This window comes from Anabas testudineus, chromosome 18 (genome assembly GCF_900324465.2).
Source record: "Anabas testudineus chromosome 18, fAnaTes1.2, whole genome shotgun sequence".
Taxonomy (NCBI): domain Eukaryota; kingdom Metazoa; phylum Chordata; class Actinopteri; order Anabantiformes; family Anabantidae; genus Anabas; species Anabas testudineus.
In genome coordinates, this window is record NC_046627.1 from 1,741,420 (window position 1) to 1,766,257 (window position 24,838).

The window sequence follows — 24,838 nt, forward strand, 5'->3', positions numbered from 1 at the left end:
TTTGGTATTTTGTTAGAACATTAGTTTAATAACTATAATTAAGATAAGGAGAACACTTATCCCAACGTCCCACCTCAGGCTCTGTCTGGCTCTGAAACTCACTCTGAAACCTGTAAAACTGTAGCAGCAGAGCACAAAGCACGGAGAGAGCTCAATTGTTAGATGTATGGATGAACACAGAAGTCTCTCTTCTCTCTCCTCTCCTCTCAGGGTCTGAGACCTAACACGCAGCCTGTTGAATTGTGCTTTGGCTTCCTGCTCGACAGACACATTGATCCTTGTTCCATGTGAATTTCTGTGTGACAACATGTTTGTAATTACAACCTTCATGCTATGTATAATTTAACATGTGTAGTATATGATCTAGATAAACTTTAACCTCTACAGATCAGAGGTGGAAAACCCCAATGATGCAGAGTTCCTGGGAGAAAATACCTCAGTGGTCATTTACTTTTATCCAAAGCGACTTATAAGTAGGGTACAAGGGTAGGCAGGGCAGCGTGAGGAGGTCTTGCCTAAGGACCCAGCTCTCTGGTAGGCCACGGTTGGGATTTGAACACCAGTTTCCCACATGGGAGGTGATGATGTTACCACTACACTAACCAGCCGCTTCGCCTGGTCTCCATGTGATACATGGATTAAATTGTTTCCTTTCTGTTGACACAATTCCAAATATGTTGGTTGTTCCAAAGACGTCTTCATGATGTTGTTCTGGCAACTCATCCACAATCTCAAACCTCAGATTATCATGTTTATTAGGTTTAAACTGTTGGACCAGGAACTCCTTCCAACTGTTGATGTACTGCTCTGACCAGAGGGAACCAGTGTACACGGGGTCCATTATTCTTCAAGTTAAGGTGCACAGCTGATTCTTCTCCTGTGGCGTTGCTCCAATATCACCGTGGATCAAAGATTATAAAAACAGAAGAATCCACTTCCATTAGTAAAATGTTTCAGTAGTAGTTGTAGTAGTGATCTCACTGCTGTGCTGCACAACAGCTGAAGGTTAGTAAACTTCATCCAGTGCTGACACAGTATCATGAGTGGGTCTGCAGGTTGTCACTTCAATAAAGCCAATGACACCATTCGTGCCACTGCTTCCTTCAACCTGGGTCATGACACGCTTCATGTTATCTCCGTTCACCAGCTCCACTTTACTAATTTCCCAGTAAATACTAAAATGGTAATGTTGGCATTTAAAATGACTGGCAGCAGCTCTTGAGGTACCACAGACTATAGAGGTCTGTCAGAGCAATGCAGTGCTCCAACAGGTCACTAGATGGTGCAGATATTAAGGGAGATGGTGCTGGTGACCACATGGGCAAAGACAAACAGACTAAGACAGTTCTAGTACGACACCTCTCTGATTGAAATTACAGCTGGTGCATGAGATGAAGCTGAAGTTCACTAACCTGACTGGATGAACTTAAAGAAGTCAGTTACCACTGAACAGCAGCTTTGATAAACACGACCTGGATGATAATTCACAGCAGACTTCTTAAACCTCATCTCTCTTTATTTCAGATCATGTTCTGTGGTGAATTCAGTGTTTAGCTACTGTAGTAGTGAAGTGATTAGACTGTAGAAATGTTTAGAGAAGTGATGAATATGAAAATATTTCCTAAAGAACTTTATCACTGACTTTTGTTTCTGATGTTTTTTTGTTCCAAACAAAGTAAATCAGTTTTTAAAATTAGTAAATGTGTGTTACATGTGTTTCTAATCTGATTTTAATAATTATTTATTGTTGATTTTAGACAAATTCACCACGGCATCTGAACCTACGACCTCCTCCTCTCCTCTGTCTGTGTTGGTGTCTCTGGTCCGGTTCTACTGGTGTTACTGGTTCTACTGGTGTTACTGGTTCTACTGGTTCTACTGGTGTTACTGGTGTTACTGGTGTTACTGGTTCTACTGGTGAGACGATGTGTTTAAAGGAAGAGACAAAGTTTTCTGAATTCTACCTTTAGGTTTTCATTTACATAACAGTTTATTTAAGAAACATAAACATTTTCTACAGTTAATTATAAAACATTTAATTTTTTACTTGTTTTTATTTTACATGTACAAAGTTTCACTTTTCAACTGCTGCCACCTGCTGGTAAAGACAGTTATTTCCTTGTTTCTCAGACTGAGGTGATTCAGCAGTTTCTCAGTCGTCTCTAGTTGTTTGAAGTCACTTTGGTAATTCACAGTCTTTAGATTTAAGATTCTCAAACTGAGAAGAGAGAACATCTTTGTAGATAAGGACATTACAGAAGTGATGGATAATAATAATGAGGATTATAAAAGTTGTTGTTTAACAGCAAAGATGAAGATTTGATGCTATTTACTGTGAAGTACAAATGTTATCCTGTGATTTTACACTGACCTGCATTAAAATTCCCATTTCATACATTCTGATGTTACATGTTGATGGATTCAGACTGTGAGACAGACCTTGAGACATCTTGAACATGAAGTGTCGTGCTGTGAAGACTGTTTTGTTCTCTGTGGTGAAGCTGATTAAGACATGAAGAACTCTGTGGTCATGATGTTTCCTGTTTCTCATAAAAGCTGAATGTGATTCTGTATGTTTGTCTGAAATAAAAATGAAAGAAATAGATAATATAACTAAAAAAGTGTAAAACAGTTTCTCTAATGTGATGAAGAATTATCAGTTCAGTCCTGTTCAGTGTCACAAATTATCTAATTTCCAATTCTGATATAAAGACATGTAATTAAACTATAATGAAATCTACAAATTACAACTGAACACTGAACTCTCCTTAGAACTGATAACTGATAACTCTGATGATGAAGATAGTTCATGATGATAATCATCAGATTTTTGCTGCACTTCATCTTTAAAATACAAAAAGAGACGACTGTCACTAACTGCACATTCAATACATGACACATTTACATAAACCACATAACCACTGTGAGTGATGCTGTCTGGTTTTCTTCATGTTCTCACTCGTTACTTACACTGTTAAATGTTTCAGCAGCAGTGACAGATGTTCTTCTGTCTGTATATCCTACATTAGAAACATGGAGATTATGAGTCTTTTGTTTTTTCCTTTGCTAAAGGAACCATCCTCCTCATCATGAAGTCTAAGGTAAGAATTAATGTTCTTACTGATGCTCTTTAGATGTTCCATTAAAGTGGGAGCTGTATGTTTCTGTTAGTAGAGAGTTTAAGAGTTTGCAGGTGAAGTTAAAACAGTGTTTCCAATTTCCACATCAAATTTAATTCACTTTAATGGTGAAGGTGGTGGAAAAGTTCCAGCCAGGCCTGAAGCAGACCTGTCTGGAGTCACTGATCCATCTCTAACTATAAGATTTATAAAAAAGGAAAGTTTAAAGTCTAGTCTTAAATGTAGAGAGGGTGTCTGCCTCCAGAACCTGAACTGGGAGCTGGTTCACAGGAGAGGAGCTTGATAGTTAAATCACCTGTGTGCTCCAAGATAGTTTTTAAAATTAAAGTTAATAAAGATACAACAAACATTTATATTTGTATCATCGTAGTTTATGGAGCAAGAAGAGTGAGTAAACGAGGACCTGCGCAGAAATACTAGTGCGCAGAAATACTAGTGCACAGAAACACTAGTGCGCAGAAATACTAGTGCGCAGAAACACTAGTGCGCATGTGGAGACGTTTAACACGGAAGAAGAATCGGAGGCAGGAAAACTTTTCTAAATTTATACGAGGAGAGAAATGTATTTAAAATAACTGTAGAATTAACAGTAACAGTATCAGAAAATGTAAAGATGACGTCTTCACAGTGGATTTTCTTCCTTTGTCTGACTTCTTTGCTTCACCACGTTGCTGCTGAAGGTAGGCTGTGAGAGAGGAAGTCGGGTTTACGGTTCAACATAAACTGAGCGGAACAAACAAAAACCACATCCAGGTTTCAACAGGGATTTAGTAAGATCTGGATGTGACAACACTGTTATGAAAACTAACGGTAACCAACAAAGCTACTCAATAACTGACCACACCCTGTCTCTGTTCAGTGCAGCTTAACTTCCTCATTACTACAGTTGATGTTAAAATACAAATAAAACACATTTTTACAGTATAAAGTATAAAGTATATGTTGAAGAGGGAGATCAGAACTGTTAGTAGATGTTCAGTTGTTCCCTGAACTCTAATGTTCAGAGTTAAGCTGCAGTACTGTCAGAGTGTGGACCACAGTCAGTTACCTCCATTAATAATAACCCAGTTTCATACAACAGCTTGTTATTTGAAATAATGATTCAAACCAACATCCATGTGTTTTATGATCCAACACGCTGCTTGTTTAACACGTCAGTGAAGTCCGTGATCAGTGTAGTTTGGTGATCCTCAGATAAGAGGCTGTAGTTCAGAGGACTGGATCCCTATCATGATGAGAATAATGTGCTGAAGCTTTTTGTTCATGACCTCCTGTCCCTTCACTGCTTCCACATTCACATTTATACAATTCAACAGGTTAGAACAGGGTGTTGTGATCAAACATAGAGAAGTGTTGGTTTGACTAATCTTTAACCTCTCTCCTCTTTTTCTCCTTCAGACCAGATAAACCTCACAGCTGAACCTGGAGACACAGTCACTCTGCCATGTGGAGTTCACAGTAACATCAGTATTATAGTTGTGGAGTGGAGCAGAACTGATCTGGAGACAGAATATGTCTATTTACAGAGGGGCAGTAGGTCTGAATCATTCAAACAACATGAATCATTTAAGAACCGAGTGGAGCTGAAGGACAGAGAGAAGAAGGATGGAGACGTGTCTTTGATTCTGAGGAATGTGACATTCAATGACACTGGAACGTATGAGTGTCGTGTCGTCCAGAGAAGAACAAACCACAGGAAGAGATCCATTTTAGACAGTGACCCCATCAACACCATCAACCTGAGAGTTGAACCAGGTGAGTTAGTGTGTGTGTGTGTGTGTGTGTGTGTGTGTGTGTGTGTGGATCAGATTTGAAGCTGCTTCCTGGTTGTTGATGTGAGAGTGAAACATCACAGATCAGATGTTGGTGTTGATGAGACTTTGTAGAAAACAGCTGGTATGAGTGATGGGATCAAAGTGCAGTAGATAATGTCTGACAGGAGTTTGAAGAGGAAATGGATTCTGTTGTGTTCTTCACTCATCACCTACCTGACACCTGCTGACTCACTGCTGACTCTCATCTGCAGGTGATGCAGCTGGACGCAAGGATGGAGGAGACAAGAGAGGACATGTTGGACTGATAGTTGCTGTGTCACTTACTGTTGTTGTTCTTGTTGTTGCTAGTTTAGTTGTTTTTTTGTTGTATAGAAAAGGTCACAGAGGACAGGATTCATACTAACTAACTAACTAACTAACTAACTAACTAAGTAACTAACTAACTAACTTACCAAGTAGCTTCTTCTTCTACCAACCCACTAAATTCCATATCTGCAGTAACTATTGTAAACTGTTGTTTGTTGTGTGCAGCTTCTTTTATTTACTGGTGCTTTTAATTTGCTGTACTCTACATAAACATGTCAAACTTCATTTGTCAATAAAGTTTGACTTCATATTTGATTTCTGACTCTGTCTTTATCAGTAATGTTGATGAGGAGCAGGGTTTATGTTTGGAACTTCTCTGACCTGTTGAACATGTTGATGCAGGTTTGATCAGAGCTGGAATCAAAAGCATCAAACTAGTTCAAAGAACCTGGACTTGAACAGTGTCTGAAGGATTCAACTTAACAAATCTACAACCTCTGTGATCCAGGACCAACCAGGAATCAAACCATCCGTCCTGGACTTCTCCACCCACAGACACCCCTTTGGGAGTTTTCTAGTATTTTGTGGTGTCACTTCACGGCCAGTTCCTACTGAATCACTGTCAGAGGATCACACTGAGCAGACTGGAAACAGCCAGCAGGTGGCAGCATATTATCTCTGCAGTAACATGTAACAGTAGCATGTTACTGAATCTGAGTCACTGAACCCAAGGTCCATACGAGGCAGGAAGCAGAGACTCACAGAAACTGTCCACTGCTCCTTCACCAACTGCAGCCCCACAAACCTTATGCAGGTTTTACAATAGCAACAACAGAAAGTGTGAAAGTGTAAAATGTTGTGTTGCTGGTTTCATTCTGGCTCCTGACATCATCACACTGTGAAGACTTGAACGTTCTTCTTCCAGAGACCTATTTTTAAGATCTGCTGTGACTCTGTGACTGAGCAGTGGATCAGTCCACAGCCGTACACACTAACAGACTGCTGTAGATGACCTGCACCATATCCAAGAGGAACTGTGGACCATTGGTTCCTACAGAACTGCTTCAGATCAGCCATATTCTGAGGAGGTTTGGTGTGAATGTCTCTCTTCATGTGACTCCACAGCATCTCTAGTGGGTTGAGGTCTGGACTCTGTCTGAGAAGCCATTCTGTAGTAGATTTACTTCAGTGTTTATGGTCAATGTCTTTATGTTTGTTGGATGCTGTAAGTACATTTATTATCTTATTGTCTAATTATCAGTAAGTAAAACTGTGCTGGAGCCAGTTCCAGCTGCCATTGGGTGATTGGTGGGGTACACCCTGGACAGGTCAGCAGTCTATCACAGGAGCTACTGGGGGGTATGTGTGTGCTAATACAAACTAAATAAGCTCTATTCTGAAAACACACTGACTCTGTCCCTTCCTGTATACAGCCTCTGTGTTGTATTTCCAGTCCGGTCTGTTGTCCAGGTGAACTCCCAGGTATTTGTACCTCTCCACCACCTCCACCTTCTCACCAGAATGGGCCTTGTCAAACCCAGAATGGGTGAGACCAGAGTGTTCAGCATCATGACAACACGCAGCAAAGAGAAGTCTACAGAATAACATGTGAAACACAGGAAGAAGTCATTCTGCAGTAGATTTACTCTGATGATTAGGATCATTGTCCTGATTCGCATGTCAATTCAAATTCAAATCACTCCACATCACCCCCCTCCATAAACAGCCCATGTGTGCCCCCCTGCCTCCACCCCCCTCTCCTTAACAGCAGATCAGATGAGGAGAGAACTGAGGCGGCTAAAGATCAGAAAGCCGCAGGTCCTGACAGCATCAGCCTGCTCAGAAACTGTGCTGACCAGCTCTGTGAGGTCACGTACGTCTTTAACCTGAGCCTGAGTCTGGAGATGGTCCCTGAGCTGTGGAGGACCTCCTGTGTGATGCCAGTTCCTAAGACAATGCACGCTAGAGAGCCAAACCACTACAGACCCAGAAGCCTTGACCTTCCACCTCATGAGGACCATGGAGAGGCTCATCCTCCGCCACCTGCGCTCTGTGATCAGCACTACGATGGACCCGATGCTGTTTGCCTACAGGCCAAACATCGGGGTGAAGGACACTATGATCTACCTGCTTCAAAATAGTTCCTTACTCCTACTATTACAAACCTCTCTTACTTTCAGTGTCAGTTCTTATGTCTGTGCAGTCTTGCCACTAAGCTTAGTTTTAGTCGTAATCATTTTTATATATTCCAACGTAACTGTACCTGCTTGTTTCTTGTACTTCTTACTGTTGGTATCCACTATGAACTGGGCACTCACACCAGCGCAGCACTGAATCTGGTTGGGCCTCCCCCTCTATTTAAATCAGGCAGTCCTAGTTGAACCCGGCTGCTCTTTAACTTCTCTTCTTGCAGGACTATGTTGAAGTTATTTTCTTTGTCCCTTGTTTGTAATGTTGGTTCTTTGTTGGATTTGTAGTATCTGGTTTTTAACTCCCTACACTCTGACTATCCACACTGAATATAATATTTTAATGAATATTAACTCTTTCTTCTGCCAAAGGGTGGCAGAGGTCTGGTGTGTTGTACAGAGTCTGGATGGACTCTTTAGTCAGAGTGAGACCCAGTATTTTGTAGATAGTATCCAGACTGGTTCACATTTCAAACATCATTAACGTATTTCTGTTTGTGTGTACATACTGATACTTGGATTATTTCATTTTTAATTGAAGTACTGTGCCTGTTGATGTATCTGTAAACCGTTTTGTATTCAATGGGTTTTAGAGTTGTATGTTGACCCCTGACCTTCCTGCTCAGAGTAACAACAGATTAAGAATCAGTCTGAGTAAAGTTCAAGGAAATGAATAAATTTCACAGCTAAATGCTCACAGAGCTACTTTTATCACAGTCTGCAACAACTTTCCTCTAAACTATAACAGAGAAAACACAGGAAACACCTCATTTTAACACCTCGGACTGACTGAATACTTCACAGCATGTTGATCTCAGACCACCAAGTGTATGATGGGACAAACATCTGTTCAGTATCTACTCTGTAAGTACAACATGTTCTGATTCAATAATTACATGTTCAGCATATGTAGCATGTTGGGAAATGAAGATTAGATACTAGAGTGGAAAGTGAACAGCTTCAAGTCTAGAGAAAGTCAAACGTAGCTGCTGTGACTGACAGATGTGTCGACAATACAGGAAGAGAAACGCATGAAACTGATCTGAGCTAGAAAAGCAAACAGCTTCACTCAGTCACTAAATTCTAGATAATGTTTAGTCCCACTGATGAAAATGTAATTAAGGACAACTCAGAGATTTTAGACATGGAGGAAATATTAGTACCCAGAGGATTCAGACCCAGTCCCTCCTTACTGGGATGTGACTGTTGGAAATTGGGTTTCCTTTAAATGAATCATGTATCGTTATATAAAAATCAATTTAGAATGAAGATATCACTGTTTAACAGTTCTACTGTATTGAATGTAACTCTGTGACTGCTCTCAAACCTGAACTCAATGAGCCTCTTGTTTCTCTTTAGCTGTAGTGTCACTGCTGTGCTGCAGAATAAACCAAGGTTAGTAAACTTGTGTCATAGTATGAAACTCACTGGTTGTGTCTGAGAAAGACTGGGAGACATGTTAGTGAGGAGGATGTGAAGACTGATTGTTCACACAGTTCAGTATTTAGGATCTTAGGAAATTACTTTATTGGAAAAGAATCAATAAATGATTGTCGAACTGAGTTTGGCAAGATCTGTGCTGTTGACTAAGTCAACAAATTAACTGAGGAGATCTGTAGTAGAACCTTGTAAAATATAGAACATGTTGACATGAGACATAGAAATTGTGCTTCAGTTTTCCTGAAATGATGTTGTATTTTCTAAATCTTTTATCCCTTCAGCTCGTCTGACTGTGAGTCCCAGCAGATCTCAGCTGTTTAAAGGAGAATCTGTGTCTCTGAGCTGTGAGGAGGACGACAGCTCTGCTGGATGGACACTGAGGAGGAACACAACCAGAGACAATAGAGCTGAGTGTGGAGCTGACTGGGGAGAACAACCAGCTGGTTCTTCCTGTAAGATCAACTACATCTTCACATGGGACAGTGGAGTTTACTGGTGTGAGTCCAGAGAGGGATCAACCTGTAGCATCATCAACATCACTGTCTCTGGTAAGATCAGACTGTGGAGTTAGTGTTGATGAGTCTGTGTGGAAATGGATGAAATGCTGTAGTTTGTCTCTGTGTTGAGGTGGATCAGTGATCCTGCAGAGTCCTGTCCTCCCTGTGATGGAGGGACATGATGTCACTCTGCACTGTCAAACAAAGAGCCCTCCCTCCAAGCTCCCAGCTGATTTCTATAAAGATGGCTCCCTCATCAGGACTGAGCCTACAGGTCACATGACCATCCACCATGTTACCAAGTCTGATGAAGGCCTCTACAAGTGTCACATCAGCAGTCATGGAGAGTCTCCACCCAGCTGGATCTCTGTCACAGGTCAGGAGGGTGAAGTAAATCAGTAAAATCCTTTATTAATAAATTCAGCTGTGATGAGTCAAAATGTGACAACAATTATTTTTCCTTATTTTCTAGAAAAGACTTCCACCACATCTCCCCCTTCTTTTACCACATCTTCTCCTCCTCCACCTTCATCTCCTCCTCTGTCTGTGTTGGTGTCTGCTCTGTCTGTCTATGGTTTCAAACTACTGGTGATACTGGTTCCACTGGTGACACAGAGAAAATCTAAAGGTGAGACACATTCTTCTAGATTTTACTTAAATTAATTAATTAATTGAAAATAATCTGATGAATCTGTTTATTATCTAATTATTTACATTTACCTTTGTTGTCATGGTAACGTGTTTCTATTTCCTTTGTGTCGGTGAAGGTTCTCAGTCGTCCAGGTGAAGTTATAAAAACAGGTCAGCTGATGATGCAGTAAATCTAGGACTCCAGTACATCCTGCAGAACCTGGATCTCTCTGGCACGTATGTCAGGATCCAGTTCGTGGACTTCAGTTCAGCCTTTAACACGATCACATCCATAAACCGACCCAGCTCACCGTACCTGATCCCACGTGTCAGTGGATCAGGAGCTTCCTGACTGACAGGAGGCAGCATCACATCTGGCACCCGCCCCATCAACACCGGCGCACCACAGGGGTGTGTCCTCTCCCCACTGCTCTTCTCCCTGTACACTAATGACTGCACCTCAGGGGACCCGTCTGCGAAACTCCTGAGGTATGGAGACGACATGACCGTTGTTGGACTGATCCAGGACGGTGATGAGTCTGCATACAGGCAGGAGGTGGAGCAGCTGGTCCAGTGGTGTAGTTAGAACCAGCTGGAGCTCTACACACTCAAGACTGTGGAGATGACAGTGAACTTTAGGAAGATATAGCCACCAGAACCACCAGACACAGAGTCAGCTTCTTCCCCCAAAGCTGTGTCTGGGCTGAACTGTCCAATCCCAAACTGCAATAACTTCATGTGACATAGTGAACTGTGTATTGTGTAAATAGTCTGCACCATTCTCTGCTTTGTGAACTGGAAGCTTTTCATGTAGCGTTCACGCAGCTTCAACTCGTCCTTCACTAGCAGACCCTGCTCCAGGTAGCCTACACACAGTCACACAACACACAGACAGAAACAGGCATATTTAGGCAGGGAGGGGAAAATGTTCAATTCAGCTGTGTAGAAACACTTTAAACTGAATGATGATAAGTTCATATATCATTGGAATTTGCATGAATTAATCATTTGATATGTGTGTGTGTGTGTGTTTTTGGAAGTGTGTGGTCGGACCGGTCCTGGTTCTGAAAAACATGTCAGCGAGGTAGATGAGATCACAGATCAAGTCCACGATGAACCAGAGGACCAAATAGTCGGTCTGAAGCTCTTCGAAACACGCCCTGAAACACAGGAAGACATACAGAAGATAAGAAATTATCAAAAGAACAAGAGTTACTGGAAAGAAGAGCATGTGTGTGGTACCTGGCTATGATCAGGGTCCAGTTGTACATCACAGGTACGGTGATAACAAACAGCCAGTAGTAGTAGGTGTTACCTGCTGGATCGATCACTGTGATCTCCTTTGGACTGGACACAAAGAAAATAAATATTAAAACATACTTTTTATTGTCTCTATTAATGATTCTACTCATTGTGGTTCATTAGTCGATGTACAGTCGCTCTGAGTTATAAATATCTGTATTTGGTTCAGTAAATCAAACCTACGCCTCCTCTTTGGCTTTCTTCTCTTTCTCCTTCTCCTCTTTCTCCTTCTGTTTCCTCTCTCTTTTCTCCTTCTTCTCCTTCCTAGATGAGAAGAAAATAAAATTAGTTTAAAATGAATAAAATAGGAGGAGCTGATTTTAAAATGTCTGTCAGAATTAAAACTAATTAAAAGGTCACAGTAAAAGAACATAAAGAACATTGGTTGATTAGTTTTTAGTGTGTTGGGCGACGGCTGCACAATGAAACATGGATGTTTGTGGCAGTAATTGTTGTATTACTGCTTTTATTGGATCGTAGAAGAATCCTAAAGATAAGTTTTATCTTCTTCTTCTCTTTTCTCTCTTTCTTCTCTTTCTTCTTTTTCTTTTTCTCGTCCCTGCAGCATGAAACAGATCAGAGAGATCAGCTGTGTCCATAAACACTTAGATTAAACTGTATCTTTTGAATGTGTGGGTCTTACTCCTCGTTGTTGTTGCTGTTGTTGACATTGAACAAAACTCCTGGTCCTGCTCTTTGTGCAGCTCTGAGACAAAGAATAAAAATTCAATTCTTATTAATCAACTTAGAAGCAGAACTGTCAACCACAGCAGCTCCTGGTCTACCATACAGTGTGGTCTCACCTGTCCCCCTCCCTGACTGAACCTGGCTCCTCCTCCATGTCTTGTAGAACGATGGTGGGTGGTGTTAACCTGGACGTGGAGGGAGGGGCTAATGGAGCTACTTTATCCATGGAGGTGCTGTTCCCCTGACTTTCTGTTGTTAGAGAGAGAAACATGAAACTAAAACAACTCCAGTTTAATCTGTTCTTGACTTTATCACAGTCTAATCTGGTGTCATCTACCAAGAGGTTTTATTATTTTTAGTTGGAACCGCTAAAGGAACATTTAACAACAATAAACACAGTTTTGCTTTAATAGTATTTTCCAGAACAACTGAGAATCGAGGCTGTTGCTGCTCCTCAAACTCTAATGTAACTTCAACTCTGTAGAAATACAAGATGAACAAAGTAATGTTGATATAACAGTATCACAGGGACAAATCATAGTGTAAAAACACCTGCTTTCATTTCAGGTGTATGACCTGAAGTGTCTTGGACACATCAATATGACCAGACAACTGGGTCGTTAGGCCTGTGGTTCTTTTGTTCTGCAGCTCTGAGCACATAAAGTGTTGACTGCATTAACAAATCTACCAGAAACTACTCCGTTATCTCTTTACTCATCTATCAGGTGATAACCTGTTGCCTCGGTTACTAGGCCTGTATCCCCCAGCTGTGCATCAATCTCATTGCCATGGAAACAGACGAGTAACACCTCCACACACAAACTGATATTTCTGACCTCTTTAAATCCTTTTAATGTTAAGTTTCCAGAGATAAAAGGAGAAAAAAGGAAGGGAAGACCCAGCAGGACGGTCTCCTCTGTCACCCTGACAGGGATAAAGGGATTAGAGGAGGACGGATGATACGTATGTCTCACATACACCTGCACTCAGAGGTGAATGAAGGAAATGACTGCACACTTAATAATGCATAATAATATTCATAATTATTTTACATCTTTAGACTTTAAGTTAGGATGAGAAAGTGATGAGAAACAGGATCAAACAGAATAGAAATGATGGAAACCCACAGAGAAGACAGAGGACAGACTAGAGACCACACAGAAGAAGAAGAGGGAACAGAAGAAGAATGGTAGGAAGGAAATAAGGAAGGAAATCAGGAAGGATTAATGACCTGGAGAAATAACACAGGTGACAGGAGCAGAAAGAAAGTAACTGTGAGAGAGGAAGAGACAGTGAAAGGTGTGGAGGGGCAGATTAGTGGTGCTGGTTTTCCTCTGATCCTCCTGAGTCAGCAGTTTAACACTAATAACACACAGACACACATTCAAGCTGCTGAGTTTAACAGGCTTACTGGGAATTAGGCTTCAGTCAGTGTGAGTGTGTGTCTGTGTACTGGTATATGTTAGAAGAACCAGTTTACTCCTCTGGGATTGTCTGGTTCTCAAACAGACTTAGATTAAGGTTCAGGTTAGAATCACTCATTTAATTTACTCCATAATCAACTTTGTCCTTTTATTCGAGCAGTAAGAGTCAATAAATAAATAGTGGTAGATTAGTGGATCTGGGTGTTATTGTCTGGGTCAGTATGTGTTTTTACATTATAGCAACAATACTAAGAAGGAGAACAGACAACGTGAAGACTGAAGCTACAGAGCTCTGGTCGTCACGTGACCATCTCTCTTTATGCTGCTATATTTGTAGGAAATGCATCAATAAAGATATTTGATATCAAGCTGCAGGAGGTTATTGTGCACTTTAAATCTAAATACACAGAATTTCACAGTATGTTGCAAAATTCAATGGACTCAAAGAAATCTTTGACCCTTAAAATGCACCTGGAGTGAATTTCAAAAATACTAAAACAGAATTAACTGTGTGTTAATTAGTGTTACAGGCTCATAACTAGAGACATTCAGTACCAAAGTCTTTCCTGTGAAGTTTCTCACCTCTGCAGTGTCCATGTTGTTTATGATCTTACGGTTTTTGTGTGTGTTGTTGGTCAGATACAAACAAACCAACAACTTATAAACCAAATAAACCATAAAACAGAATAATAAAAACAAACAAACACAGATAAATGTGAATGTTAAATAATTTCCAAATGTGATTAATGAACTTTTTGGAATCCTGAATCTCATAAGATGGTTCTTAAGATGATGCTAAGGTCATCCTGTCTTGTTTATACCAGGCCTCTAACAACATATTGGCAGAGTGCTGATGGTTTATCTGTGAGATAATAACATAAAACTAAATGTGCTCTCTCCTGTCAATTGCTGGAACGGAAGTATCACATACTATCACAACATACTCAAATACAAAGAGGAAGGAAGTGCAAGAACATGTGTTGATGATCTCACATCAACAAGTAGCACAATGGACCAAACAGCTCTTCAGTGGCTGCTCTGTGAGTACAAGATATGTTATTAAATGATTTTATTTACTGTGAATGAGGAGAGAACATCTTACTTATTATTTAGAGAAAAGGAAACAAAGAAAAATGGAGGATTTAAAATGTAAATTAACAAGACAGATGTTCAGTAATTTATGTTCTGACAAGTGGATCACGGTAAAGAAGCCAGATCATGGTCAGATCATTTTTTTCCCTACTCAGTAAATTTTAACTTTTTTTTAATCAATACTGTTAAAATTTCATTGATCAGCTTTAAATGTTCTGCACGTCTTTGCTGTTACACTGATATGAACATTTTGAGCAGCACTTTACATTAAACTATCCATCCATCCATTTTCTACCGCTTATCCGGGGCTGGGTCGCGTGGTGAGCAGCTTAAGCAGAGATGCCCAGACTTCCCTCTCCCTAGACACCTCCTCCAGCTCTTCCGGGGGAACACTGAGGCATTCCCAGGCCAGCCGAGAGACATAGTCTGTCCAACGTGTCCTGGGTCTTCCCCGGGGACATGTCCCACCGGGGGTCCCAGTGGGACATGTCCGGAAAACCTCCCGGAGGCATCCGGAACAGATGCCCAAGCCACCTCAACTGGCCCCTCTCGATGCAGAGGAGCAGCAGCTCTACTCCGAGCTCCTCCCGGGTGACTGAGCTCTTCACCCTATCACTAAGGGTGCGCCCAGCCACTCTACGGAGGAAACTCATTTCGGCTGCTTGTATCCGGGACCTTGTCCTTTCGGTCATGACCCAAAGCTCATGACCATAGGTGAGGGTGGGAACGTAGACTGACCGGTAAATCGAGAGCTTTGCCTTTCGGCTCAGCTCCTTTTTCACCACGACGGACCGGTACACCGACCGCATTACTGCTGCCGATGCACAAATCCGTCTGTCAATCTCACGCTCCCTATTTCCCTCACTCGTGAACAAGACCCCAAGATACTTAAACTCCTCCACTTGAGGGAGGATCTCCCCCCTAACCTGGAGGGTGCAAGCCACCTTTTTCCTGTTGAGAACCATGGCCTCGGACTTGGAGGTGCTGATTCTCATCCCAGCCCTTTCACACTTGGCTGCAAACCGCCCCAGTACCTGCTGGAGGTCCCGGTCTGATGAGGCCAACAGGACAACATCATCTGTAAAAAAGCAGAGATGAGATTCTGTGGTCCACAAACCGGATTCCCTCCGACCCCTGGCTGCGCCTAGAAATCCTGTCCATAAAAGTAATGAACAGGATCGGTGACAAAGGGCAGCCCTGTCGGAGTCCAACATGCACCGGGAACAAGTCTGACTTACTGCCGGCAATGCGAACCAAGCTCCTACTCCGGAACAAACGGCCCTTAACAAAGGGCCCCGAATCCCGTATTCCCGAAGTACCTCCCACAGGATGCCACGAGGGACACGGTCAAATGCCTTCTCCAAGTCCACAAAACACATGTAGACTGGATGGGCGAACTCCCATGAACCTTCGAGCACCCTGGCAAGAGTATGGAGCTGGTCCAGTGTTCCACGGCCAGGACGAAAACTGACTACTTCAGTGAGTCCCCAGCCTCTGCTTCCTCAACAGAAGGCGTATCGACGGGGTTGAGGAGATCCTCAAAGTATTCCTTCCACCGTCCTACAATGTCCCCAGTCGCAGTCAGCAGCTCCCCACCTCCACTGTAAACAGTGTTGGCAGGAAACTGCTTTCCCCTTCTGAGGCGCCGGACGGTTTGCCAGAATTTCCTTGAGGCAGACCGATAGTCCTCCTCCATGGCCTCGTCGAACTTCTCCCAGGCCCTACTACTAGGTTTTTGCCTGGAGACATTGAGCCTGGAGACTCAACGTTCCCAACAGACCCTCACAATACTTTTGGGTCTGCCAAGTCTATCCAGCTCCCTCCTCCGCCACCGGATCCAACTCACCACCAGGTGGTGATCAGTTGACAGCTCAGCCCCTCTCTTCACCCGAGTGTCCAAGACATATGGTCGGAGGTCAGATGACACAACCACAAAGTCGATCATAGACCTGCGAACTAGGGTGTTCTGGTGCCACGTGCACTGATGGACACCCTTATGCTTGAACATGGTGTTCATTGTGCACAAACTGTGACTAGCAAAGAAGTCCAATAACAAAACACCACTCAGGTTCAGATCCGGGAGGCCGTTCCTCCCAATCACGCCCCTCCAAGTATCACTGTCATTGCCCACGTGGGCGTTGAAATCCCCCAGTAGGACGACAGAGTCCCCAGGTGGAGCACCTTCCAGTACCCCTTCCAGAGACCCAATGAAAGCCGGGTACTCTACACTGCTATTTGGCCCGTAGGCACAAACAACAGTGAGAGACCTATCCCCTACCCAAAGGTGCAGAGAAACAACTCTCTCGTCCACCGGGTAGAACTCCAACACATGGCAGCTGAGCTGGGGGGCTAAAAGCAAGCCCACCCCTGCCCGCCGCCTCTCACCATGGGCAACTCCAGACTAGAAGAGAGTCCAACCTCTCTCAAGGAGTTGTGTTCCAGAGCCCAGACTGTGTGTTGAAGTGAGTCCGACTATCTCTAGCCGGTACCGCTCAACCTCCAACACAAGTCCAGGCTAATTTCCACCCAGTGAGGTGACATTCCATGTTCCAATTGCCAGATTCCTTGTCCAGGGATTGGGTTGTCGAGGCACCTCCACACGGCTGCCACCCAATCCACACTGCACCGGCCCCCTATGCTCCTTCCTACGGGTGGTGGGCCTACAGGAAGTCGGTCCCACGTCTCTCCTTCGGGCTCTGCCCGGCCGGGTCCCGTGGGAAAGATCCCGGCCACCAAGCGCTCGCCTACGTGCCCCAACCCCAGGCCTGGCTCCAGGGTGGGGCCCCGTTGACGCTAATCCGGGCGACTTAACTAATCTTGATATTTTATTCATCATAAGGGGTTTATGACTTGCTTAGTCTGGCCCGTCGCCTAGGACCTTTTTGCCTTGGGAGACCCTACCAGGGGCTTAAGCCCCCGACAACATAGCTCCTAGGGTTATTCGGACACGCAAACCCCTCCACCACAGTAAGGTGGCAGTTTGGGGAGGGGTACATTAAACTATTACTAGGTAATAACCATAATATTTCAGCACTAATAAAATAATAACATTGATAAAGTGATATGTATGATAGTTTGGTACTTCCTGTATAAGAACACTCCGACAAAGCGGCTGCAGCCTGGACACATGAAACACAGGGTGCACTTTCATCCTGGCAGGAAGGGCCAGCTGAACAGCAGCAGGATAAACAATCTTGAACGGTTGAACCTTAAGAGGCAAGTCCTTGGCGGAAAGCCACACCTCATCTCCCACCTTGTAAGCAGGAGCTGGCCTCCTGTATTTGTTGGCCTGCCGAGAAGACCTGCCCTGCCTTCGGAGGAGGTGCCGGTGAACCCGGTCCCAGGTGGAATGGCATCGCCGGATGAGGGCCCCAACAGACGACACAGAAGCTCTGGCAGACTGTTCAGGGAAAAGAGGAGGCTGGTAGCCATATGCAGCTTTGAACAGCGAACAGCCCAAGGCAAAGGACGGGAGAGAGTTGTGGGCGTACTCGATCCAAGAGAGCTGGAGGGGTTAGTAGAAGCCATGCATCGCAGCAGCGTTTCCACATCCTGGTTAATCCGTTCCATTTGGCCATTAGTCTGTGGGTGAAAACCTGAAGACAAGATGACTGTGGCACCAAGTGCCCAAGCTGGCACTTTGAACTGCGGGCCCCGATCCAACAAGATATCCTCCGGAAGACTGTGCAATCTGAACACATGGTCCACCAGAAGCATTGCAGTGTCTTGGTGGACGGCAGCTTGGACAGAGGAACAATATGGACCAGCTTGGAAAACCGGTCCACCAGTCATAATTGCAGTGAAAGGCAGTAAACTAGTCACAAAGTCAAAGGAATTGTGCGACCAGGGTCGCAACGGAACAGGAAGGGCCCTTAACAAAACCAAAGTCTTACTGCAGGCGCAGACCCGACAGGCGGCCAGGTATCGCTTGACGTCCTCCCTCAGCGATGGCCACCAGAATAGTTGGGCGATCAGCGCTGCCGTGCGAAAAACACCCGGATGACAGGCCAGCTTTGAGTCATGCCCCCACCTAAGCACCTGCTGACGAAGAGGAGAGGGGACAAACAGACGACCCACGGTGAAACCATGGGGAACAGGAGTGACATGAGGAGCCTTTCTTACCCTCTCTTCTAGGTCCCAGCGGAGGGACCGGACGTTGACTGGGTTAACAATGTGATGGTCGACAGTGTCCTGCTCGGAATCCGAGGTCCCCTCTTCGAACTGGCGAGACAGAGCATCCGGTTTACCATTTTGAGAGCCAGGCCTGAAAGAGAGGACAAAGTTAAACCCGGCCAAAAACAACGCCCATTGAGACTGGCAGGCTCTCCTGGCGGTCTGAATGTATTCTATGTTTCGATGGTCAGTACAGACCAAAAAAAGGCTGGACAGCTCCCTCCAACCATGTCTCCGCTCCTCCAAGGCTAGCTTGACAGCGATCAGCTCACGGTTGCCAACATCATAGTTCCCTTCTGCATCAGACAGGTGGCGAGAGAAGAATACACACAGTGTACCTTGTTGTCAACAGCAGCCCTCTGAGAAAGGACCGCCCCGACCCCAGTACTGGAGGCGTCCACTTCCATGATGAATTGTCTCTTGGGATCAGGGAGGTTGAGTATGGGAGCAGAGGTGAACAAATCCTTCAAATGAACAAAGGCTTCCTCAGCAGCCGGGGACCAAACAAACGCCACCTTGGAGGAGGTGAGTAAGTGGAGAGGGGCAGCCACTTTGCTGTAACCCTGAATGAACCGACGGTAGAAGTTGGTGAACCCTAGAAACCTCTGTAGCTGCTTACGGTCTTTAGGAGTAGCCCAATCCCGGACTGCTGAAACCTTGGTGGGGTCCATAGACAACTTCCCTGTTTCCAGGACAAAACCCAGGAAGGTTGTTTTCTGTACATGGAATTCACACTTCTCTGCTTTTACAAAAAGCTGATTCTCTAGCAGACGCAGAAGAACAGCACGGACGTTCTGGACATGTTGATCGAGGGTGCTGGAATAGATTAGAATATCGTCAAGGTAAACAAAAACAAAGTGGTTGATCATGTCCCGGAGGACGCCATTCACCAGGGCCTGGAAAACTGCGGAGGCATTGGTAAGACCAAAAGGCATTACTAGATCCTCGTAGTGGCCGTTGGGGTGTTGAATGCCGTCTTCCACTCGTCTCCTTCCCTAATCCGAACCAAGTGGTAGGCATTGCGCAGATCCACGCAAATCCGCTGGAGTTTAACGGGCACTGATGAGCATGGTGTCCAGCCTCCCCACAATAGAGACAAAGACCCCCCAACAGGCGACGCTGCCTCTCAGCCGCTGGCAGACGATATGTCCCAGCTGCATCAGTTCTCCTGGATCCGTTGGAAGAGGGGAAGGAGGAGCAGCCTAACGTCTGTCGCCTCGAAGAAGCGGGTCTTCAGTGGTCGAGGGCCCCAGTCCAGTTGAGGAGGTGGATGAAGGAGCACGCCCACGAGTGCGTTGGTCTAGCCACCGCTACGTCAGCTACGCTGCAACCACTTGGCGATGGGCGGAAGGATTGAATATTGAGGTCAGTTCCTCTGCCAACTTATCGAAAGAGCAACAGCACTCATCCTGTTTCTCCCATTCAGCCATTCCACACTCATGTGCCATTCTGCAGAGGAAAGAAAGTGTGTACGCTAACTTGCACCGCTCAGTGGCAAATGAATTTGGCTGGAGCTCAAACAAAATCCTAAGCCCAGCCAAAAACGAGCGACACTTGGTAGCGTCCCCGAAAAAATCGGGAGGTGCCAATTCGTACTCAGCAGAGGGAGAATTAGCCAGGAACAAGCCTGGTCCGCAACCACACTAGCAGAGGCGAGGGCCGAAACATGTGCATCAGTCTGGTTCTGCTGGAACAAACAGACTAAGCAAAGCTACACTGACAAACAAACTAGTAGTACTCAAACTCACAAACCCTGGATGAAAAGCCAGAGGTCGGGGAAAAGGTGAATGGAGGGATGAGAATACAAACAAGACGACAGTTGACACACTAGCAAATGACCGACAGACAGCAACGTAAATACAAGACACAGTAATGACACACACAACACACCTGCTAAAAAACACACACCTGCTGCCACTAGAACCAGCCGAGACATGTCCCCAGAAGTGAAGTAATACACAAACAGGAAAAAACTAAAATACAGAGAGTTCCTGGGACACTGCCTCAGCTGGTCGGAGGAAGGAAATGTAACAGATAGTTACTGCTCGGGTTGGTTCTTTATGCTTCAAACACTCTGACTTCAGGTACTCATTGTTAAGAAATCAAAATATTTAAGAATAATACAAAACCTGCTGATCAGGCAGAAAAAGTGCTGAAATTCTCTGATCTCATGTCAACTTCAAAAAGTCTCCAGCTGTTTGTGCAGAGCTGCATGTGTTTGATGATTCATGATGATTACACTGAAATAACCAGTAGAAAAGTGTGTTTCCAGTTATTTACCATGAATTCATTTCTATCTCCAACTCTCATAATATTAATTATTTATTTATTTCTTCTTCAGTCGTGATCTCACTGCTGTGCTGCACAACAAACCAAGGTCAGTAAACTTCTCTACTGATTCTGTAAAGATGTTAAAACATTCAGCTCCTTAACTTACACTTGTACAGTGTTTTTTGATAAATAGATGAAGGTGATTGAAGTTAACGCTCGTTCAGATTGAGTCTGTGTTGAAGAACGACCATATTTACCAAGAAACTGATTTTACTTTACAGAGTTCTTTATCTCCTGGAGACACAGACTTCTCCAAACAACTAGTTGGTCCTTTAAAACTAATTTGTGCAATTTCTGCATCCACATGAATCTTTCTGCAGTTCATCTGATTGTGAGTCCCAACAGATCTCAGCTGTTTGAAGATGAGTCTCTGTCTCTGAGCTGTGAGGAGGACGACAGCTCTGCTGGATGGACGGTAAAGAGGAACACAAAGATAGACACCAGGAAACAGTGTGGAGACGGTTGGGGGAGAACAGCTGGTTCCTCCTGTAACATCAGCTACATCAACTCACTGGAGAGTGGAGTTTAATGGTGTGAGTCCAGAGAGGGATCAACCAGTAGCATCATCAACATCACTGTCTCTGGTAAGATCAGACTGTGGAGTTAGTGTTGATGAGTCTGTGTGGAAATGGATGAAATGCTGTAGTTTGTCTCTGTGTTGAGGTGGATCAGTGATCCTGCAGAGTCCTGTCCTCCCTGTGATGGAGGGACATGATGTCACTCTGCACTGTCAAACAAAGAGCCCTCCCTCCAAGCTCCCAGCTGATTTCTATAAAGATGGCTCCCTCATCAGGACTGAGCCTACAGGTCACATGACCATCCACCATGTTACCAAGTCTGATGAAGGCCTCTACAAGTGTCACATCAGCAGTCATGGAGAGTCTCCACCCAGCTGGATCTGTGTCACAGGTCAGGAGGAAAACTCTGAGTTCAACATTTATTACATCCACACATTCACCTGAACACGTGGATTCTCTCTACAGAAAATAAAACCACAGCTCCACCCACATCTGCCACCCCACCTCCTTCCTCCAGAGCTTGTGTTCAGACTGGTCCTCCACCTGGTGGTGTTCTGTCCGTACTTCATCTCCACTCTCCTCATGGTGTCTTTATATCGACACAGACCCACAGGTAACACTCTGAATCAGTCACTGAATTAACAAACACTCAACACAATCAGTCAGTCAATCATAGTAGTTCTTAATATTTGTTTTATCATTTTATTTATGTCGTGTTGATTTTTTTCACCGTCTATAACCTGAATCTAAAGTTTCTGATTATTTCCTCTGACAGATAATGAACCAACATCAGCATCCACCCAGGACTTTGATGACATCGTAGCAGTCACCACCGAGTATCACTTCTGATCCCAGTTCACTGTTACGTTAGTGAGATGATAGTTACACTGAAGTTTATTCATTTTAGAAATAGAAGTTCACCTGCTGCACTGAAAATGAGATTTAATGGACTTTAAATGTAATAAATAGTTCTGAGACCATTTACAAGTCAACTAGTCAAAACCAGTTTAGATATTAAGTTAAACTGTTCAACATGACGTCGTGGGAAGAAAACATCTGTTTAATGTTGCTCATGTCTCTGTTCATTTCCTGCAGCCAGTGCTCGTTGGTGATTGGTGCCTGTTGACCTCATGGTCCCGTCTCCTGCTCCTGCTGGAGTCCTTTGCTTTGTGTCTTTATTTGTCTACATACATCTTAGACCTGGAGTATTTGTTGAGTATGTTCTTTCATTTTTCTGGTTAAATGTCATTTTGGGGTTCATTGTTCATACTGTTAATAATTATTGAAACCTTCACACGTGTCTCTTTAGTGTTACTACTCCCTACTTTTGTCGTCCTTGTTGCTTTATTGTGTCTTCTTACCATTAAATATTGCACTTTACCTTTTATACTTGACTTGCTGATCTTACTACTTACTTAAAAGTTTATCTCTCCATGTAATGTTGCTGTAGTTCCAGTTTAATATTTAGCTTCAAATCATATCATATCTTCCAAGTGTGGCTCAGGACATAGAGACACTGTCCACTAGTCCCAGGTCAGCTGCTTGGTCCTGATGGTATTGTCAGTATTTACTGAATTGAAACCTAATTTACTGCAGAGTTTTCTGTACTAAAAGCTGCCTCTCACCTCCAGGTAGGTGACAGATCACCGTCTTGTCTGGTTAATCAGTACAAATCTGTGAACTTAGATGATAGAGACTGTAGATCTCCTGGTATAAATCAGTTTCTGATGACTAGAGACAAAACAAACTGTAAAACTCTACAGAGAGTAATTTATGAGTATTGTCAACACAACATCAGTCATATTTGGGCTCTACCCAGGATTTTAATTACCTGTAAGGTATCCTGTTGTTGAGTCAGGATCAGTTTGGTAACTGAGGTTGGATTTATGAAACTGAATTTACTGAAAATAAATCTTAAGCCTGGTTTAACTGGTCACTTAATAAAACACTTCTCCTGTGTGTGTTGTGCTTTCTACAATAATATCTTTCTGTCTGTGGTGTCAGTATGTACACAGCTGGATAAAATGGTTGGTACTCCTCTTTACCTCTGTACATAAAGGTGCTTCACCTCTTCTGTTCCCATAACAAAGTGTTTCCTGATAGCTTTGGTAAAGACATCAACAGGTGGAGTTATATAAATAGGATGGATGAGGTTTTTACTCACTGACAGATATTCATAAAGTGTACACACAGACTGCTTCAACAAACCACAGGAAGAGATCCATTTTAGAAACTGACCCTATCAACACCATCAACCTGACAGTTGAACCAGGTGAGTTAGTGAGTGTGGATCAGGCAGGCAGCCTACCTCAGCTGTCATTGGGCCAGAGGTGGGGTACACCCTGGACAGGTTTGTTCTCAGCTCTGTGTGTTTGTAAAGTGAAATGTTTTTGATTCTAAACCAGTGTAGTGAGAACATTTTAAACTGGTCCATAAATATCTAAAAGACTGGTTGAAGCTTTGGTTTTATTCTTCAGTTTAGAATCACACAAAGGTTGAGTTGGACTTTTATCTGTGGTGGTTAAAGTGAACTTGAGGATCTAGAATAGATTATGTACAGAAAGTCTAAAACAAACTGTAGTTTATTGTGAGGACCTGTTTGGATTTTAAAAGCACATTTTAAAGGTAAGTAAACTTCTCTAAACTGATCACACTGAAGAATGGGAGAACATTTTTCTGAAGTGGGGAGACCCACTAGTCAGACTCCCATTAGAGACATTTCAGCAGGTTCAGCTTGATGAATCAGCAGCAGACATGTCAGAGAAATAGACCACTCTGATTGGCTGTTCAGCTTAGTGACTCAATATAAAGAGGAGAAATGGACCACAGAGTCAATCACTTATTCTCAGACCAATTCTCTCTTATCAGTAACTGTGAACTGTCTGTGGTGAGAGAGTGATATAAAAACAGTTTGTATATCTGTGATCCTTTATCTGCTCTTTCTTTTAGATGATGAACACAAACTGCTGCCACCTGCTGGTACAGACAGTTATTTCCTTGTTTCTCAGACTGAGGTGATTCAGCAGTTTCTCAGTCGCCTCTAGTTCTTTGAAGTCACTTTGGTAATTCACCGTCTTTAGATTTAAGATTCTCAAACTGAGAAGAGAGAACATCTTTGTAGATAAGGACATTACAGAAGATGATGGATAATAATAATCAGGATTATAAAAGTTGTTGTTTAACAGCAAAGATGAAGATTTGATGCTGTTTACTGTGAAGTACAAATGTTATCCTGTGATTTTACACTGAACTGCATTAAAATTCACATTTCATACATTCTGATGTTACATGTTGATGGATTCAGACTGTGAGACAGACCTTGAGACATCTTGAA

At 43.5% G+C, this 24,838-nt stretch overlaps 2 protein-coding genes and 1 long non-coding RNA gene across 5 annotated transcripts in view; 2 read left to right on the forward strand and 1 right to left on the reverse strand.

Annotated features, from left to right (window-relative positions):
* The window catches only part of LOC113155740 (butyrophilin subfamily 2 member A1-like), a 121,479-nt gene extending 115,943 nt beyond the window's left edge, over positions 1 to 5,536 (forward strand). The window contains exons 1-3 of one of the 3 annotated variants that reach the window (XR_004463472.1): positions 2,970 to 3,101; positions 4,539 to 4,895; positions 5,167 to 5,536. Coding sequence is in view for 1 of the 3 variants with exons in the window: in XM_026350442.2 (XP_026206227.2) it covers positions 3,754 to 3,820; positions 4,539 to 4,895; positions 5,167 to 5,318 (576 nt within the window). In the remaining 2 variants the exon portion in view is untranslated. Of the gene's footprint in view, positions 1 to 2,969; positions 3,102 to 3,596; positions 3,821 to 4,538; positions 4,896 to 5,166 lie in introns of those variants that run through there. The other 2 variants (XM_026350442.2, XR_004463471.1) reach the window with 2 other exon arrangements.
* Positions 1 to 24,838, forward strand: part of LOC117153107 — a 135,096-nt gene that overhangs the window by 64,162 nt on the left and 46,096 nt on the right.
* LOC117153088 lies at positions 4,576 to 23,780 on the reverse strand. The gene is made up of 3 exons (XR_004463521.1): positions 23,754 to 23,780; positions 15,427 to 15,433; positions 4,576 to 4,656 (listed from the first exon to the last, which is right to left on the reverse strand). It is a non-coding gene; the product is annotated as an uncharacterized LOC117153088 (long non-coding RNA).